Consider the following 19,743-nt stretch of genomic DNA (forward strand, 5'->3'; position numbering starts at 1 on the left):
AGGGTCAATCGATCTTTTATCGATCATGAACTAATTCAAATCAATTCACCACGTAATGCTTTTGATACGGAAATGAAGTGCTGATAGTGCCATACAATGTGATAAAGATAAAACGAGGCAGTGACATGGCGTGTTGCAAGGATTGCCCGAGATGATGAAATTCAAAGAAAAAACATGAACATGACTGCGCATGCAACAAGCGAAGAGGTGCAAAGCGGACCAGGCGAGGAGAGGGAAGCAAACACACACACTCTCTCTCACACACTTGAAGAATAACAGAAAAGGAGGCTCGGTTATTTTGATTTATGCTCCACATCGTTTTGCTTTAGTTTGATTTGCAATTTTTTTTTTGTGCTCTTATTCGTCTTCTGTCGTTTTTTTCGTTCTTTATCACAAAGCTTTTTCATTAGGGATTCCAATTACTTGACTGCGAGTCTTTCAGCATTCTGGGATGGTGGAGTGGTTAAAGGGAGGAGGGGGAAAGGGAGTGGGAGAGGGAGGGAGGCACAGTGGGGCAGGGGCATTGATTTGGGCCGGTTTGCTGTTGCAGCTGCCTGTTGATTTCTTTTGTTTTGCTTTTCGTTTCTTTCCATTTTTTCTGCAATGGAACTGATTAAGCGTAATGTGAGAACAATGTACATAAATACGTACATACATACGTTCGCAATATTAGCTGAGATATTTTGTTATTCTTTTGCTTGTTTGTCGCGTATTCATTATTTATTTTACTCTTTTACATAATACATCCAGACGTTGGGAACGGTGCGAGATTATTTGGCACCGATTGAAAGATATCATCATCAGGCTACAGTGACGAACAAAAGTTTACGCAGACTGCAAATTATATCAGACTCTTATTGGGAAGAAAAAAAAATCTTAAAAAAATATTTCATTCTCTTGTCAAACTTTTTCGAATTATCTTAATTTGTACAAACCATATTTAAATAAATTTCCATAATTCGTTGTTTTATTTGGGTCTCTGCTGAAATGGCACAATTCAAGATGATAAGAACACTCATGCATTAATATAATACCAAGCACATAAATTGAAATCACTTTAAAGACTCACTTCGAAAACATAAGACACATAATGCCTAAATAAATAAGTCAGTGCGTTGCTTTCGGTGTGTGATCGACTGCTAACTACCCTGTGAAGTTATTTTTTACTGATTGTAATCCAATTTGCTACACTAAGATCATAGCCATTAAAATAATATATTAATAAAATTAATGGTTCTATATAAAAAGTTGTAATGAAAGCATATATTGTTATGTTTAATAAATTTTTAAAAAATTGTGACTTTAAATTCAAACCTTTTAAATTGGATTAAAGCTAAAATTCATTTTTGTTTATTAGTTTGTTTTTGTTTTATTAACTTATAGAACTTGAATATTAAATTTAAAAGTGTACAGTACAAGGCTTTCATTCAGCTCTTTATGATACATATATTGTTTAAAAAATCTCTGAAATATTATATTAAAATATAATATTTAGGAAGTATTGTGAATTTATATGGTTTTCAACTTTATGGAATTACGAATCCTTGCCTACATCATTTACACTCACTTTGCAAACATTTGAAATTTCATGCAGGGTATCAGAAGCGATGTATACAAATTAAAAGACTTCCCCATTGACATTTCTGGGTCAGCGACCCAAAGAGCTAAACGAACAGTAAGCGGAGTAAACGACATCATGGGAGTTAACCAGAGAGGCGTGGCGGGGGAGTGCGAGCGAGCGAGGGAGAGAGAGAGAGAGCGAGAGTCTGAATACAAGTACATATGTGTGCATGTATTTGTATGTTATGTCGTATGCCAAGTGTCCAAGTGTCCAAGTATCCAAGGCCCAACCCAAGTTTCGAGTGTTGTTGTTGTTGCTGTTGTTATTTGCGAATTGCCTGTTGTTGTTTTTTATTGAATATGATTATGTGGCACGCTGCAAACGCGAGCGTAAATTATTTATTACACAATTTTGCAACTGCAGCAGCAGCAGCAGCGACTGCGGCAACAACAGCAATGCGAACAACCACAACAATGAAAACAAATAACAATTTTGCATCGGCCGCCGCCCGCTTCAATAAAAATAAATAATAATTCATATTTACTATAAGTAGCAGCAGCAACAACAACATGAACAACAACAACAACAACCAATTAGGCGTTGTCGCTGCTTAGGCCAAACAACAGTAAATTGGGCGCTTGCGCGCAGTCGAAATGCAAACAGAATGCAGTGGAGCTTAGGGGGAGGAGTGGGGCGAAGAGGGGGGGGGTCAGAGAGGGGTGTGTGATGCATGGACATGTTTGAGCATGACAAAGATGTGAGCTAAGCTAAGCTGACCATCGAATTAAGCGCTCCACTGTCTGTCACTTAAGCAGCGTGAGGGAATGAGGGAGGAGAGGGGTGGATGGAGAAGGAACGAGAGGGAAGATCACGCATTTTGTGTGGAAGTTAGTAAAGGGGTCCATTGCATAATTGGGGTTAGAAAATAGTTCAAAACAGTTCAGCAATTTAAGCAGCATTGGAGCAGTGAAAAGACATTACATAGAAACAAATTGTATGCTGTTATCGATAGTATGAAATATAATGATTATTTGCATATGTGCTGTTATCGATAGTATGAAATATAATGATTACTTGCGCATGTTTTATTATCGATAGTACACGATAGACTGTGATTGTATTTTATGTAAAAACTTATCGATGCGCGCTGCATGATGTGATAGTATTGTATACAAAAAGTTATCGATAGCTGATTTCAACAATACTTCCATGTGTGTGCTTCAATATTGCAAAACTGATTCCCAAATTAGCTTTGCTAGAGATCTTTGATGGAAATATTACAAATATTTTAAGCCTTCACCTACACCAATATAAATTAAATCATTGTAATTTGTAATAAGAATAAATGTTGAGAAAGGGGAATATCAGAAAATAGCCACAGCAGCTTTATGATATTTATTGTTTTGCTTAAAAATAGTGATTATTGATCAAGTTATGAAACATTATTTTTTCTCCAGATTTAAGAACAATTTGTCAATATTTTTTTTGATTTAAATGACTGTATTAGACCCTGACATTGTTTACTTTAGAAGAAAGTAACTTGTTGATAACGTTTCAAGTTTATGTTCATCTTAATTTTCCTTTCAATTGTAAACGCTCTGTATTATTGCGTTACAACGTTATCTGCAGTAAAGAAAATAAAGAATATCTTTATCTTTACTACTCTTTACTCAGACTAAAAATAATCAATTATACGGAACTGCAGTTTGTGTTATCTGTTTTGCATCGTTACTCAAATTTTCTCCATTACGACACTTATCGATAGCATTAGATGGAAGTTTGCCAAGCGCACGCTTAAACGATAAATTCAAATATAATTTTTGCGATAGAAGATAGAAAAAGTTACACTTTCGACGGCCTGCCAGCAACCAATTTTCCCCCGCATCCTGATGACCTGCTCTTGATAAGAGCTCTGAAAGCAGCATAATAACAGCAGGGGGGATGGGAAGGAGGGAGGGGAGGCAGTGGCAACATCTGCCCCTTTCCCCAAGCCAATTGCAGCAACTAAACTCAAATGAAGCAAATGGCAAAACGGTTGCCTACACTCGAACTTGGATGGCACTGCGACCAGGGGCCCATCTGTGAGGCCCCCAAGGCAACCTGAAGGGGCCAAGGGCGAAGGGCAAGGAGTGGGGCATGTGGCATGGGGCATGGGTAGCAAGCTGGCAGCAAGTCAAGCAGTCAGAGAGTTAGAGCTCGAAGCTGAAGGCAGCACGCGACCACATCGTCACATGTGCCGCAATCTTTTGCCTCAGTGGCAGTGGCAGGCAACGTCGGGAGGAAACTCAGTGCTCGGTGCTCGGTGGCAGCAGCAGCTGCGAAAACGCCAAGAACGTTGACTTTGTGGAAAGCGCAAAAGAAGTCAGAAATAAACAACACACTGTGCGAGAGAGAGTGAGAGGTGCAGCCAAGAGCATAATGAAGTTGATTGGGATGACGATGATGATGTTGCAGCGACTCGAGGTTTATGCAACTCGATGCGCAGTAAAGTAAAGTAAAAACGGGGGGAAGGAGTAGGAGCAGGAGCTAGAACAACCGCAGTCTGCACACAGCTGTCTGTTGGACCGTTGACAATTGTTGTGGGCTTTGAGGCCGCTTTTGAGGCATTGGCTTTGGCTTTGGCTTTGGGGTTGCCACACCTTTCAGTGACTTTGATTTTGATTTCGAGCCCATATAGCCCAAAGGAAGCATTCAATTAAAGCTTCAGTCAACCCTCGGCAAAAACTGCCCTGCCACAACACCACAGCAATGCACAACAGCAACAGCAACACCGCATAACACATCACATCACAGCACATCAGAGCAAGAGCAACATCGACATCAACTGGGTCACTGACCTATCAAGTGCAAGACCTATTGAGCAGCAGCGAGAGAGATAGAGAGAGAGCGAGTAAGACAGAGAGAGAGAGAGAACTCTGGCGAGAGGGTTGCCAACTGCCGCTGCTGCTGCTGCTGCTGGTGGCAAATGTTGCCCAGGGGCAGCAACAAACTCCTCGCCTCGCCTGATACATAAAAACGAAAGCGCAGGCGAAACAAAAAATTAAAATAAACGAAGGGGGCGCCCAAAGTGTTTTGCCAGCCGTGAGAGAGAGAGAGCGCATCAAGGGGTGAGGGAGGGAGGGAGGAGGGAGGAGCGAGGTATGTGGAGGCGTATGGGCGCACACTTTAGGTGTCAAAGCGTGCGAACGAAAGAGAGAACGAGAAAGGAGAAAGAGAGGGAGCCCATTTGTGTGTGTTTTTGAAAATAAATGTGGCAATTTTATTTACATTTTGCACAGCATCTTTTCACTTTGGCAGGTTGCCCCACGTAACTTTGCGCTGCCACGCCCCTCTCTTTCTACCTCTCCACCTCCCTAAATAGGAACTAATTTGTGTTTGGCCTGTCCCTCTTTTTATTTCCATCAAAGTAGTTGCCCTTTGTGCGCTTGCATCTACTTGCAGCTACTTTTGAGCTTGGCCTCAAGTGCAAGTGCTTGCCCCCAAAGTGGTCACCATTTGGAGGCGACTCCCTTGAAGGGTAAATCCGCCAAAAACACACTTCCCCACGAAAATGGGGCGAACAGTAGCTGCAATGCAAAGGTAACAGCAAAATGTCATGATTTACAATAAGAAATCTCATATTTCCTCAGGTTGCTATTTACTTTTGTTTACAGACTCTTGACTTTGAAAAAAACGTGAAAAAGGGTCTAATAAGTGTGTCGAAATTTTGAGTTTGGAATCGAATTTAAAGTATATTTCATTATTAGTTTACAAAATGTAGACATTTCTTTTGATCTTCACATTTAGACAATGTAATACATTCTAAAAAGTATGACAATATCGATTACACCATGTGTTTATCTTAGAATTAGGATGTGTTATCTTAATTTGAAAGTAGTAATAGTAATAATAGAAGTAGTAACAACTTGACTTATAATTTATCACTTAAATTAAGTTAATTAATTAATTATATTGATTCTATAAATTTTACAATTCCAAATTGTTAAAAGCAATATTTTAAGTAAAGAATATTTTGATTTGTATATTAAGCTTAAGAATAATATCTACAGCAAATTTTACTTTTAAGATTATAAATATTTGATGATGTTTTTGTCAATTGATATCTTTATCTAAAATGTAAGTTATACATAACTTTGTAAAAATAACTAACAATATCTTCCTCTGCAAAATTATATTACAGTTGTAACCTAGAAAGAAAAGGGTCTTTAACAGTCAACACTAAACTGTTGCTTTCTTACTTGTTGCTTTTGTTTTGGTTTTTTTGCTGGCTTCGTCAACAGAACTGAGCTGGCAATGAGCGCCTAAAGGGTTTCCAAACTGGACTCCCTGATAAAACACGCAACACACAAAGAGGCCAAACAGATGGTTGGGCGGACAGACAGACAGACGGACGGATGGACGGACAGACAGATAGAAGAGCGGACAGATAGGACAGACAGACAATCGAATGAAGCGAAGCAGTGGAGAGAAAAAAAAAACTATGTTACAAAGACAGCAAGAAAAGAAAACATTAAAATGGAAAAAACAAACTGACAAAACTGAAGAGCTGGCAAACGAAACTGGGCAACTGCCAAGAACGAAGACGATAGGGATTGGAACTGGGATTGGTAACTGGGATTGCTATAGGAGAGAAAAAGTGTGAGAGGGGCAGGGGGACAAGGGGACAAGGGGACAGGGGGACAGGGGAACGGGACGTGCGTTTATTTTGTGTAAGACAGGTAGCAAGTCGCCGCATCGACTCGGCCATTGTCTGTCCCTGGTTTCTGTCTTCGAAAAGTGCGCAGTTAAAAAATCGAAAGAGAAAGAGAGAGAAAGAGAAACGAACCACAACAGACAGAAAAAGATCAACATAATCGATGATGTGGTTGTAGTTGCTGTTGTTGCTCTTGTTGCTCAGCACAGTTCAGTTCAGCTCAGCTCGCTGCCCTCTGCCGTAAATGTGTTAAAAAACGCGCAGCGAGATTAAATGAGCATAAAATACAGCGCAGCAAACGCGAAAAAGACTACAAAAAACACACACATACACATACAACAAAAAAAGTATCTTTAAGATGCCAGACACGAAACACGTCGTCGACTGTGGCGTTCATCAGCAACGACCCTGCTGACTGCCCTGACAGACTGCCCACAGTCTTAGTCCCTGTCTCAGTCTCAGTCCCTGTCCCAAAACCCATTCTCAGTCCCTGTCCCTGTCCCTGTTTCAGTCGAAGATCCAGTCGCAGTCCCACTTGAGTCCCGGCTTGCCCTCGAGCCTTTCGCCAATAAAATATGCATGCTGAGCTCGACTTGAGACCTGCGGCGCGCAAATCGCCGAAGCTGACCAAAGCAAAGCAGAGCTGAGCAGCAGGATCGCTGGAGGAGCAATCAGCGAGGAGAACTTCATAAAGTGAAAATGTGTAGCGTATATTTTGATGATGCACTCTAAGTAAGACAACGCTTTTAAGACATGAGCAATGAGCTGCGATTGACATTCAAATTTCTTGTTCTTAAAGTCAAAATTCCAAATTTAAGAATTTAAATTTCAATGAATTTAGTTTTAAACCAAAAAAATTTGTTTAAAACTATTATAGTTATAATTCAATTTATTTGATTTTAAATACTATATCAGCTCAGTTTAAATTTGTGGTGAAAACATATAAAAAAATAATTAATTTTTTCCTTTTTTTGTTAAGAAAATTATTTGAAATAAAATTAAGGAAATATGTTACTAATTTACAATTTATAAAATACGATTAAATAGTATTTTATGATTTACTTTAGTTGAACATTAAAGACATAAGAAGGAAACTGTGATCGGGAATGAAAACTAAGAAAAACTGTTCTAAAATGCAATTTAAATATATGATGTGTATTAAAACTGCACTTATATTTTATTTCACCAACTAAGAAAACTATTTTCAATATAAGTATAGAAACCAAATATCGATACATAAGCCCCAGCAGAAAGCACTCTCTATTATGTAAAATTAAATTTAGTATTTCTCACAATAGTTAATATAATAAATAATAGATAAATATTATAGTTAACTACTATAGAATGCTCATTAATCCTTGCATAAATTTAGTATGACTATAAAAAGTGACTTAATTTATTGTTCAACGAGTACTATCCTTAGACTTCATAAGCTAAGCAACCCTTTAGTTATTCGTGTAGCGCAGTCAGCGACAGTATCTTTTGTTCCAAAGAAGCAGACAAAAGCTCATCAAAAATTATGCCCCGCAGCCAATGATGAGGAGAAGAAGCAGAGCCCACAGTCTACAGTCCACACACTGTATGGGTTGCCTTCAGTCTTCAGTCTGTAGTCTGTAGTCTTCGCGCTCTCCACAGAAATTATACGCAATCGAAGCCAGCGAGCAGCTTCTGTGCAACAGCAGCCCAAAAAATAAAAGAAGTCGAAAAAGTACGAAACGAAAACCACACTGAGAGGAGGCGGACAGGCGAGCACATCCTCCGCAGATGGCAGGATGAAGTGGAGTGAAGTGGAGAGAAGAGGAGTGAAGCATCCACTCGAAGCTGGCTAACAAATTATGCTCGGCCAGCCATAAAACATTTGTGAAACCAACAGACGTGGCTCGTATCACGATCCCAGGTTGAGGCCGATTCCGAGGTTGAGGCGTGTCAGGGGCGAGACTCGGGCACACGCATGACCAGGCGGAGTGGAGGAGAGAGAGAGAGAGAGAGAGAGAGAGAGAGAGAGTGGAGTAGGGAAAAGAGTGGTGCAGAAGTGACCAGTGACCAGCTAGTTCTCGATCTTGACTTTGGCGCTGCATCAACGCCTTTAAAAAAAAAATTGCAAACAGCAAACTGCGGAGTGCGCTGGCAAAAGTTTTAATCAGGCGTTCGTGTTTTGTTCGCTTTTTGGCCAACTTCTTCTTTCTGGCTGTTGTTTCTTTTATAATGATTGCATTTATCATTTATGCTGCGCGTCAACCAAATTATATGCTTGCGCTTGCAGGAGAACAAAAAAGAAGTGAACGTATTGATTTTTTGCGAGCTTTAACTTTTCTTTTTGTGTTGTATTTAGAGCGAATTCTAAAGCGCATTTGGCGTGTCAACTGATAGCTGCTTGTTGCCTCTTTTGACCCAGAGAGCGAGCCAAGCAAAACAAACATGCTTGGAGTCATCTTCCTGGTCCAATTCAACGCGCGGTTGTTTATGCTTTGATCCCGCCTTGTTGTTGCAACCTTTGAGGTCAGCAGCTTATTGGAGCATGCAGCTTCAAGTTTCGCTTTCAATGGGAGCGGGAGAGAGAAATACGAAGCGATGATAAGATATGAGCTGTGGGGCATGCCGCCCAGCTGGATGCTAGAAGCTGGACTCGACTCACACCTCGGCCAGTTTTGTCAGCAATTACAGTAATTCCAATTAATACGTAGCAGCCGCTGCAGCTTTATCTATAACTCCACACAACTCTCCTCTTTCTCCTTGTGCTGCCACGGCACTTATTTCTTCTAATTTGTGGCGCGTGTTGCATGCCACAAATCTCAACGAGGCTGAGTGTAATGTTGTCTCTACCTACACACACACACACATACATACACACAGAGATAAATTAGCATGAAAGCATAAAAAGTATCTGTGAGTTTGCAACAGTTGAAACAACAACACGCAAAATTATTATATTTACCTCGTTGCAGCTGAAATGATAAATCTACCAGCAACTGTTGCCCCCCTTTTCACCCCTCTCCACTCTTTTGAGGGGGGATAGGGCAAAGCAAAGCAAACCAGTAGCAGGTTGGCTGCAGTTTTCGGTTTCGGGGCTGCAATTATAAATGGCAAAGCGTGCAGCGTCTTTGGTTGCAGGCTGCAGGCAGATAATTGCCCCCGAGGGGGAAATCAACGAGAGTTGCAACTGCCACACGGCCACAAACGTAGTTGCAACGGAAGCTGCAATAGGCGTTCTATTACTTTTTTTGTTGTTTTGTTGTTTCTTTCCATACAATTCTAATAACTGCAGGCGCTTTTTTTGTGTGTGCAAAGGAAGCTGCAACAGATAGAGATTTTCGATTGTGCTCCATCATATTTCTTCGAGTGATAAATGCAGTTGTAGCCGAGTATCTTTTGGTCTCTCTCGCAAACACTCTATAATTAGAGTTTGTACAAATTGTTTTTCCGGGTTATATTTCTTATTAATTAATGAAACGAAACTCTATTGACAAAGTGCAACTGAAAGCTGTTCCCTCTATTGTGAAATTTGCATTTTAGATACAAGTTCAAGTGCAACGCAGCGCAGCGATTGTATCTGTGAGATACATTTGACGCGATAAGCAGCGAGAAATAACAAATGAGCTAGCTACAGTGGAGTGTGCTCAACTGGGAGATATCCGATACCCATTATGAATAAAAACAATATAGTGCGGTATAAATTTTAAACTATACCAAATTAATATACTGCTAAAATACTAAAAATATACAGGCTTTTTTATGAATATTTATATAAAATTACATTCAAAATATACCATAGAGTACAAAATATACCAAAATACTAAAAATATACCAACGACTATTTTAGGTATATTCACTATACTGCAAAATATACCGAAATACTAAAAATATACCAACGATTACCAAAATATACCATAGAGTGCAAAATATACTAGATTGTGAGCCAAAGCAACTAGGACCCGTAGTAATCAGGCTTGCTGGGGATACCTTTTTCTGCCTGTTACATGCGCTTTCTGGAGACACAACGTTATAATACCCTTCTACTTTATGGGTAGCGGGTATAAAAAGGCGAGTGAGCGGAACGCTGCCTGCCACATTGTTTGATTAAAAATAAATTGTCAACTTTGACAGTGAAGCGGCAGTTTTATTTATACACACACTCAGCGAAATGGGTGCGCAAAGGAATTTTAAACTCAACTTGGCAAAAAAAATAGGGGGATCTGGTAGATACTTTAGAGACTGGAACTGCGCAAAATTGGCATTTTTTCGTTTATTTTTGGCTTGCAAACGCTGCCAGACATCGGGGAGACTTGCATTTGTTGTGGCACGCGTTCGGTTTTACTCTTGGCTGATGTCAGTCCAACTAACGGCATCTCATGTCTAATGCTAGAATTGGAAGCGGGAGGGAGAGGCGACCCCCCATGCTCCGCACCAGCACTTTTGCTTCTTCATTAACATGCATTAAAAGTACTTTTTTTTGTTGGCTCTACCGTTCTGTGTGCGTGGACTTCTAATCAGCTGGGCATAATAATTGCATTTATTATACACAAATTGCAGCTGGTCAGGGGCAAAACACAGTTAAACACAGTTAAATGCCACAACTTGTATCATTTATCAACGCCTCATAAGTCCAGACAAGTCTCGAGGTAATCATGATCTGGCACTTTCGAATCGACAAAACGCAAGCAATGAAATTTGTCAACCAAACAAAACAAAAGCTGAAATGACACATCACAAAACTCCAGCCAGGCATTAAAGGTAAATGTAAAATGTGAAATGCTTTCCAGTTTTGCTGAGAACTTTTTCTCGGTCGCAGCTAATGAATCTTATCGCTCAGTACAAAAGTACAAAAGTGGGCTGCCTTATAAGGAAAGGAACTTAATCCTCGCGATGATTTGACGCTTTTAGCGCGCAATTTGTGTAACGTGGAGAATCAACACAAAACGGTTTCTGTCATAACGAAAAATCCCTTACTGATGTCATGACTGACTGACTGACTGACTGATCACTGATCATTAAGGCATTATGAAACAAGTTCATTCTTTAAGGTGGCAGATTACTAGAAGTATACAAATTTTGCACTCATTTTTATTGTTTTTTTTAAGATTCATTTTTATGATTCCTGCAAATTTGGTTGCAATCAGATAAATATTGCAAAAGTTATTTCAGAAAAATGTCTACTTACAACTGGTCTTAGTAGCTTTGGTTGGCAAATTCATACATTTTCTACTCGAGGGTATATTTTCAAAGTAGTACTATATTAGTATACTAAATATAGCTTTCAGTATGTTTTCAGTATAAATTCAGTATGTTTTGGTATATTAATGTTGTATTAGTTTAGATTTTATAAATACGATGAATGCATCGAGAGAACCTACAGAAAAATCGTTTGTTATTAAGTTTTAGGGAAATCCCTAATTTAATAAAAATCCTCCCCCTTAGATTGTCGGCAAAGATCACTTGTCAACCAATAACGAATAGAATTATTCAAGAATTGTGTTACTTTTCGTAATTGAAATTTGAATTGTCAATCGTCCGCACTCTTATGAAAATAAATCGAACTGTTAAGGCAATTATCGAGTTGTTTATATTTGAGCACTGAAGATTTCTTTCCCATGCTCGAAGGTAGTAAATATAATTGTGGTAATTTTATGTTGAATATTTCGTTAAGCATTTGTGGTGCAATATCAATTTTCCCAACACCTATAACGAGAAAGATCAATAAACCCATCGCCATAGAAAAGCTGAATTGAAAACTCATCAAATGGAAATTATGCACGACAATTTCAGAGTGTGTCGATGTGTGTGTGTGTGCGTTGAGCATAGGTTTTAGTGACCGTTATTTGACTTTCCCAACATACGAGTAAGTATAATAATCATAACTCGAATTGGAAATTATGTACTTGACAGCGAGTCAAGCCCCCCAATAAGGGCAATCAAACAAGAAAAGAAACAGCAACAGAAACAGAAACAAACACAAGCACACACAAAAGCAAAAGGAGAATTGTGGCATACGTACAGCATAATAATCTAAATGGTAAACACACAAATATTGGTAAACAGAACGTAAAGAACTCGGCAGAGGGAAGAGAAGCTTTTTTTTATTCTTCATTCTTTTGATTCTTTATAAGGTGACAGCGTGCTTGCAACACAAAAACAAATTGATGGGAGTTAAGGGAAACAACACAAAAAAGTGACATGCAAGTGCAACGCGAATTGGGTCGGGCTACCTGTCCAAAAAGCGGGAATGACTTTACCTCTACCTCTACCTCCACCAATATCATATTTCAATAATTCTTCACTCACACATGAACAGTAATTTGTTTAATCAGAGGGTCAGACGGCGCGTGGGCGGATAGATAGATATGGCAAAGATAGTCATCGGGTTTGCTTAATTGTCGTGACAAGTTGACAGTTCGCATGAAAGCCCATCCATTGTTCGATCAAACTCAAAACTCTTATTTTCTTTCGCTTCCCTCCTCGTATTAAGTTTCGACAAATTTTCATTTTGTTTCTTTGTTCTCGCTTTTCATACATATTCATTCTTTCACTTCGGTTTTCAGTTATTAAACATACACTATATATGTGTATATATTCGTATTCGTATATGTACATTTATCTCACTTGACCCAATTTCCTTTTTGTCGCATGCCTTATTAAACGCCCGTAGTGCTACTACCAATTCAACTCAACAACCTGGGTGGCGATTCGGGGTTAAACAAAAATGTAAAAAAAAAATGAGAAAAAAACACAACTCGCACATTGATGATTCATTTGGTTACATTTCGCCATCGGCTGTTGAGTCTTGGCTCTTGTCAGTTGGTAGATATTGTGGTATGCGAGGTAGATGAGAGAATGGAGAGCTCAGAGCTGCCTGCCCCACACTCCATTTGGTGCCTATGCGTCAGACCTTAGACATTTCACGAATGCAACACCTCTGAGTTATGCACCGAAGATCTGTAAGTGAGTGTTGACACACTCGTTAGTTTGTGACGACGGCAACACTTAATTGTTGCTAAATTTGCCAACTAGTTTTCTCCATCAAGATACATAAATTCAACCTGAGAGTCACGAGATAATTTGCGTGGAGGTATTAGAGAGCATCTGAATATTCTAAGAATTGAACATTAAAATATATAACGAAATAAAGATCAAATAAGTTAACATATTACAACTAGATAACTAGCTTTCCATTCACATTTATTATAGAGGATTTTATTATTATGAGAAATGTAAAACCAAATAGGAATTTTTATTAATATATATTTTGAATGTTTGTGGCAAACTGGACATTTTACTAAAAACTATTATTTATAATCTTGAAAACAAAATTAACAATGAGTAAGAAATAAATTATATTATATTGAATGAAAATATATTCAGATAAGTTTGAATTAAATTAAATTTGAATTAATTTAAATACCTATAAAAAGTGTAATCTTTATGCAAATGTAAGCTTGAGTGTGAAACTAAATGATAAAAATGATCTTAAGATAGTTTTCGTAGAGTAATTAAATTATTATATATAATATAAAGTTCTACGCTGCATTTGATATCAATACATTTTAAATTAACTGATTATAATAGAAGAAATACATAATCAACGAACGAAGAAAGAAACATATGAATTCATTAAATAATTAAATAATAAATAAAATAATAACTCAATCATATAATTTTAAGCTAATGCCTTTCGGTTATGCCAATAAATGGTATATTTTAAATGCAATAGTATATCGTAATACCACATATAGCTTTCGGTATATTTTATTATTTGTTGGTAATTAAAATAATAAACACAACAATTATTATATTAAGCTAATTATCTGATTCGTTGCTGATGTATTTTTGCTTTCAACAAAATGTTTTTGTATCAATGCTATAAAAATTAATGAGAATATCTGAAGTCGATTCCTAATTAATCAAACAAGTTCAGTAAGTCAATAAGTGTTGTAGAAATTTCAGAGTCATTAACATAATTAAGAGATTTATAGCATAAAATTGTCAATTGGTCGCTTCACATTGCTGTTAGTCATGCAAAGTGGAAACAAAAGGTGAAGCATTTTTATTATGATTTTTATTTGTATTATTTCATTTTGCTGTTGTCGTTGTTAACTACTGAGTTGCAGTTCTCCACCTGCTGCTACTGCTTCCCTTTCCCCTTCCTTCCCTCCTCCGCACAGTTCCAGTGGATCGTCTTGTTTGTTGGCTTGCAAATGTGCGCACATTAAGCGCCAGCTCACAGTTGACGAACTCGAATGGATAGCGGAAAAAAGGGGCAAATTATAATGCATAAAAATGTTAATTACAGTCACTTGGCCAAGTATGGGCAATGGGCAATGCAAAGGGGGGTGGACAGAAAGGAAATGCGCCTGTTGCTTTTGTAACGAAAATGCGAAAAAGCGGCAACCAGGCGAAACGGATTATATTCGTATTCGTAGGCACAATAAACGCTCACTTACCAATGAATATATATTCGAATCGGATGATTCTTTGTTGGCCTGCTGCTAGGTGGCAATTTCCAGACGCGTCGTATGACAAGCGTTTTTTTATGGGGAAAACTTAATGACATGGAACAGAGAACAGAGAAGCGACTTTTCAAAAGGCACACAAAAGAAAAACTCCAATGCAATTCGGCAAGCGACGGCAGATGACAAAAAAAAGGCGCAAGACAATTGATTAAAGAGTTGCCTCAAAACGTGACAAACTCATAGCCTAAATGTTGTCTAATCATTGCCAAGGGCCTCGTTTACCCCGTTTGCAACAACATGAATATAAAGTAGAGAGAGAGATGACAAGAGACAAACGCCGCTGATCGCATAATGATTGCAAAGCAACAATACAGAAAGAAAGCACGTGCAAAGGGTCAGGAAAATGATTTTGCATTTGGATTTTGCGATTGGAAGTGCGTTGCTTTGTCTGCTCCTCGATCACAAGTACTTTGCATAGCATTAACTCATCTCATCTCCATAGTGTTGCAATCATCAAAAACACATAAATCGGTTTTTTCTCTCTTCCCAAAAGGGCCCTCGAGGCGTGTTTGGGTTCTGGATCCTCTAATGTCATCATTGAGCGCACTTTTATCTTTTCTTTTTGCCCAGAAGCTTATAAAATGCAAATTACTATTCAATAGGCTGTTTTTGTCTCGACACAGACAAATCTCCCCTTCCCCTTCTCCTTCCCTCAGCTCGATCAACGACTTTTTCTCACCTTGTCGCGCCTTCCTTTTGTCATCGTTTGATTGCCCTCTTTTAGCGCATTAGAAGTGTATTTAAAAAGTCATTATCAGTCCCCTTCAGCGAGTGCAGCCCATTAATCATTGCACTGCCCTTCCACTATCGAAGCACAACCTTCTCTCTACGTATTGCGTTCTAATTATTTCTATATTCAGCTATATAAAACCAGATACTACTGAATTAAGCATCTATTATTCGAGGTTATCAGTATTTGCTGATTTTCGATCGAAATATATTTTATTGGACAAATCTGTGGAACGTATTCTTTATTGTAGAGCTGATAAGCAAAGTGAATCATTTGTAGTCAATGAATTTATTGTTAAGTACTAATTTGACAAATTTCACATATACTTTAAGTCGAACTGATTATTCAGATGAATCACACCTACTTCTAATAATAATCTCACCCACTTAACCTCATATTGACATAGAAGTTTTTCGAATTATAATGGGCAATTAATAATAATTTATTTCATTCATAGCATTATTTAAACTTTACGAGCTACTTACATTTTTTTTAAATCATAAACTCTGTGAAGCTTTGTTATCATTTGACAAGGAGATAAGAAAACTAGCTTAGATGCTCTAACAAATAAATCGGGATCAGCTTGAAAAGAGAATAAATGACAATTAGATTGTATTTAAAGCTCTGATTTTATTTAAAAATTTGGTTGCATTTCTGCGAAATTTTCATCGTTAATTTGTTTTATATTATTCTTATTATCAAATGGAAAAGTTGGTATTATAGGATGTATTGTCATTATTACTGATTTATTAATAGTTTCCATTTTTATGTAACATTCGATGTATGATATCCAATTATACTAATTTCTTTTCATTATCAGAGAAGAAAACTTGTTTTTAATATGAAGGGAAATTTGAATTATTGCTTGTAAAAGGAAAATAAATAAATACTACTTCAAACATAGGTTAACCTATTAGATCTGTATATAAATTGTTATTCACCTATATTTAAAATTAGGAAGCAAAGTACAACAAACTGAATTGGCCTTGAACGCAAGTGACGTGCCCAAAATTGAGGCCCCCAAGCGCTCCAAATCAAGTTCAATAGTTCATTCAGATTATGATGATGCATTCGCAATACAGCCCGAAAATATTTGCTCAGCAATTCCACAGCTCAGTTTGTTCTGAAGCTGTGAAAGATTAACAAGTGCCATGCGTTTTGGTTACTTTCTGTTACTTATCAGCTTATTGCTGCAGCTCCAACACAATGTGTCATTATTCCCGGGAAATATAGGTAGGAATGAATTAAATTTTGTATATCATACGAGTATGATATATAATATCTTAACTAATTATTTTCTATCTTAGTTAATCACTACTATTTGAACAAGCAGCGCTTTCTGCTGGAAATGTTGCATCATCTCCATGAGCCCTTGCTGCACGAACAGTGGCTGGGGTTGGGGCAACAAATTGTCACCGACAAGTCGCAATATGTGGTAAGTGAATTTATAATAGATCAAAGAACAATATATTAAAAGATTTGCTTCCCTTCACAGCATTACAATTATCACATGGTGCAGTTTTATCAGCTGCTGAGCAATGGACGCTTGCTGCCACGCGATGTTTACTACAATCCCCAACAGCCGGAGCATTATCAGCAGACCTTGGGACTGTTTCACTTCTTCTACAATACACGGGAATGGAGCACGCTGAGACAGAACATTTGCTGGGCTCGGATCTTTGTGAATCCTGGACTCTTTCTCTATGCGCTGATGCAGACACTGATGAAGAGAGATGATTACCGTGCGTTGATTGTGCCCAAAATCTATGAGCTGCTCCCTGCTCCCTATTACGATGAGCAGCTTGTCCACACAGCAATTAGTTTCAACTTTGCCAATCAAGTGTGGGAGAATGAAACTGAATCAAAGTTGCAGAAATCAAAGCAGTTGTTGCCACTAAACTTGGATGGAGAGCTGCGCAATACGAGCAAATGGAGCGAAGCCATGTCCGAGGTGCAAATACTCAGTTTGAAGCCGAACGAGGAAGCCAAAGGACTCGCGCTGCTAACTGAGGATCCTGGCTGGCGTGCCTATTGGTATTCCATCAACATGGCCACATCATTGATAGAGGAACCACAGGAAACTGAACGTCTTCGAGATTGGTGGTATTGGCAGCTGAGTCAACTTCTGGCACGCTACAAACTGGAACGCTATGGACAGCGAATAGAATACAGAAGATTGTTGGAAAGTGAAAAGTTAAAGACTTCTAAAACTCGCACTTGGCTGTATCAACGTTATGGAGATAAAAGTGAAGACATTGCGGAGCAGCTGAAGAAATGGGAGTTTAAAGTTGAGGAAGCACTGGCAACAGGATCTTATCAACTATCAAATGGCAGCACAATTGATCTAAGTCACGGTCAAAATTGGCAAATAGGCTTGACTGAACTATTTCCTTATGATCTGAATCAACTGCAATTGCATTTCAAGTTTCCCAAGGAGCCGCAACAACTTTTGGATCTGCACACAATGCTGGGAGATCACAAATTTTATACATTTGCTGATCGCATATTGCGTTTTTATAGAGCTTATCGCGCTGCCTTTCAACCGGATTATACTCAGCAAATTAAACCCACTGAAATGCAACTGCTGCAAGTGCAAGTGAGTCCGCTGATTACCTACGAAGAGTCTGTTGACTTTGACATTAGCAATCTGCTGCATACGCGACACTTTTACTTTGACAATCAATTTGTGTGGCCACAAACGTTGCAAGTGCGTCGCCAGCGCTTGCAACATCAACCATTCACAATCAACTTTCAGCTGGAGAGCAACAAGACGCAGTCGATAATATTGCGTACATTTCTGACCACAGCTGGAGGAGATTTGCACGAAGAACCTTTCTATCAGCTGGACGCCTTTTTGACTGTGCTGCATGCGGGCAACAATACGATTACCAGGGAATCGGTTGACTTTGCCGGCACTGTTGGGGATCATCTCAGCTTCACTGAACTTTATCACTATGTGCGTTTGGCTGAGAGGGATGAGTTTGATTTCCCACTCAATATTACAATACCGAGTTGTGGTTTTCCTCGCCGTTTGTTGCTGCCCCAAGGTGACATGAAGCAGCCACTTGCAATGCGTCTTTTTGTGCTTGCCACGCCCTATAACTTCAAGGCAAGGCAGGAGCAAGAACTGATCTGTGACTTTAGCAATGGAGTTAGCAGCTGGGATGAATTGCCTTTCGGTTATCCTTTTGAGCGACAGCTGGAGGAGGAAAGTGAGTTCCTGGGTGAAAATGCATTATTTCAAGCAGTCGAAATTGTGCATGAAGATCGCAGTTCTTTAACTAAGCAATGAATTGTAACGTTAGAATTGTCCCTTCCCCCCTCGTAGATTTGCCTTGTTTGGTGGGGCAGTCCATAAATAAAATGTAAGTCCAATATACCGTTGCAGTCCATTTTGTCTAATCCAAAACCTTTAACGGCAAGTGACGCCAAATTTGGGTAATTACATGGGACAGACAGGCCGAGAACGAAGAAACGACGACGACGAAGGCACCGCATGGTATCTCCTCAACCTCAACCTCAACCGCATGTATAAAATATTAATCAAAATCACAATGGAACAAGCACAAAAACGAAGAATCAAAACAAAAATTAAAAACCCAAAGCATTAGGTGAAGAGAGAGGGGGGAACAAAAAGACAGACAGCAAACGTTGCATGGATGCAAAGCACTTTATAAACTTAAAGAACCGAGTGGGATCGGTTCGGAAAGTGGAAGAGGGCGGGGGAGAGCTGATCGAGGGGCATCGGGAACGAGGCAGCTAAACTTGTTATACGCAATCGAATCGAAAATATGGGCGAAATAAAGCGATGGTTCCACTTGCTGCTTGTTGTTGATGGTTCTCGATGATGGTGCTAAAGGGGGGCCGAAGCGGACGGTAGACGACGTCGAAGCAGCCGCTGTAAATCTAGAACTAGTTTTGTTTTGCCTGCATATACTGCGTATGTCTGTATATGTGCGTGTGTGTATTTGTGTGTGTTTGTTTGTATGTATTACTCTTAAACCCAATGACGCGGTATAAAAGAAAATATTGGACACCTGCACGGTTTCGTATCACAGGCAATAGCAACAACTACAACTACGACAACAACAGCAACTGCAGCAACTACAACAACAACAACAACGAGGTGTATGAGGGACAAGTGAAGCCCAAAATGCAGACAAACAGACAACCGAACCGAGCTGAGCTGAGCTGAGCCGAGCAGAGTAAACGACGACGATGACGACGACGGTTACGTAGAACTAACCGAGAGACG

The 19,743-nt window shown here is 38.9% G+C and overlaps 1 protein-coding gene across 1 annotated transcript; it reads left to right on the top strand.

The window, feature by feature from the left end:
• The first annotated feature begins 16,620 nt into the window (after positions 1 to 16,620).
• On the top strand, positions 16,621 to 18,893 carry LOC132789820 (larval serum protein 1 alpha chain). Its single transcript, XM_060798099.1, has 3 exons — positions 16,621 to 16,721; positions 16,796 to 16,923; positions 16,984 to 18,893. The coding sequence occupies exons 1-3, from the start codon at positions 16,640 to 16,642 to the stop codon at positions 18,778 to 18,780; spliced, it is 2,007 nt and encodes a 668-aa protein (XP_060654082.1). The 5' UTR covers positions 16,621 to 16,639; the 3' UTR covers positions 18,781 to 18,893.
• Positions 18,894 to 19,743: the final 850 nt, after the last annotated feature.

Source organism: Drosophila nasuta, chromosome 3 (genome assembly GCF_023558535.2).
Source record: "Drosophila nasuta strain 15112-1781.00 chromosome 3, ASM2355853v1, whole genome shotgun sequence".
Classification (NCBI taxonomy): domain Eukaryota; kingdom Metazoa; phylum Arthropoda; class Insecta; order Diptera; family Drosophilidae; genus Drosophila; species Drosophila nasuta.

What these genes read in the sequence shown, in the direction of transcription:
- LOC132789820 (XM_060798099.1), top strand. Translation starts at nt 16,640, where the DNA reads ATGCGTTTTGGTTACTTTCTGTTACTTATCAGCTTATTGCTGCAGCTC. An exon ending in ATTATTCCCGGGAAATATAG is followed by an intron (nt 16,722 to 16,795) that starts GTAGGAATGAAT and finishes TTTCTATCTTAG; the next exon opens with TTAATCACTACTATTTGAAC. An exon ending in CCGACAAGTCGCAATATGTG is followed by an intron (nt 16,924 to 16,983) that starts GTAAGTGAATTT and finishes TTCCCTTCACAG; the next exon opens with CATTACAATTATCACATGGT.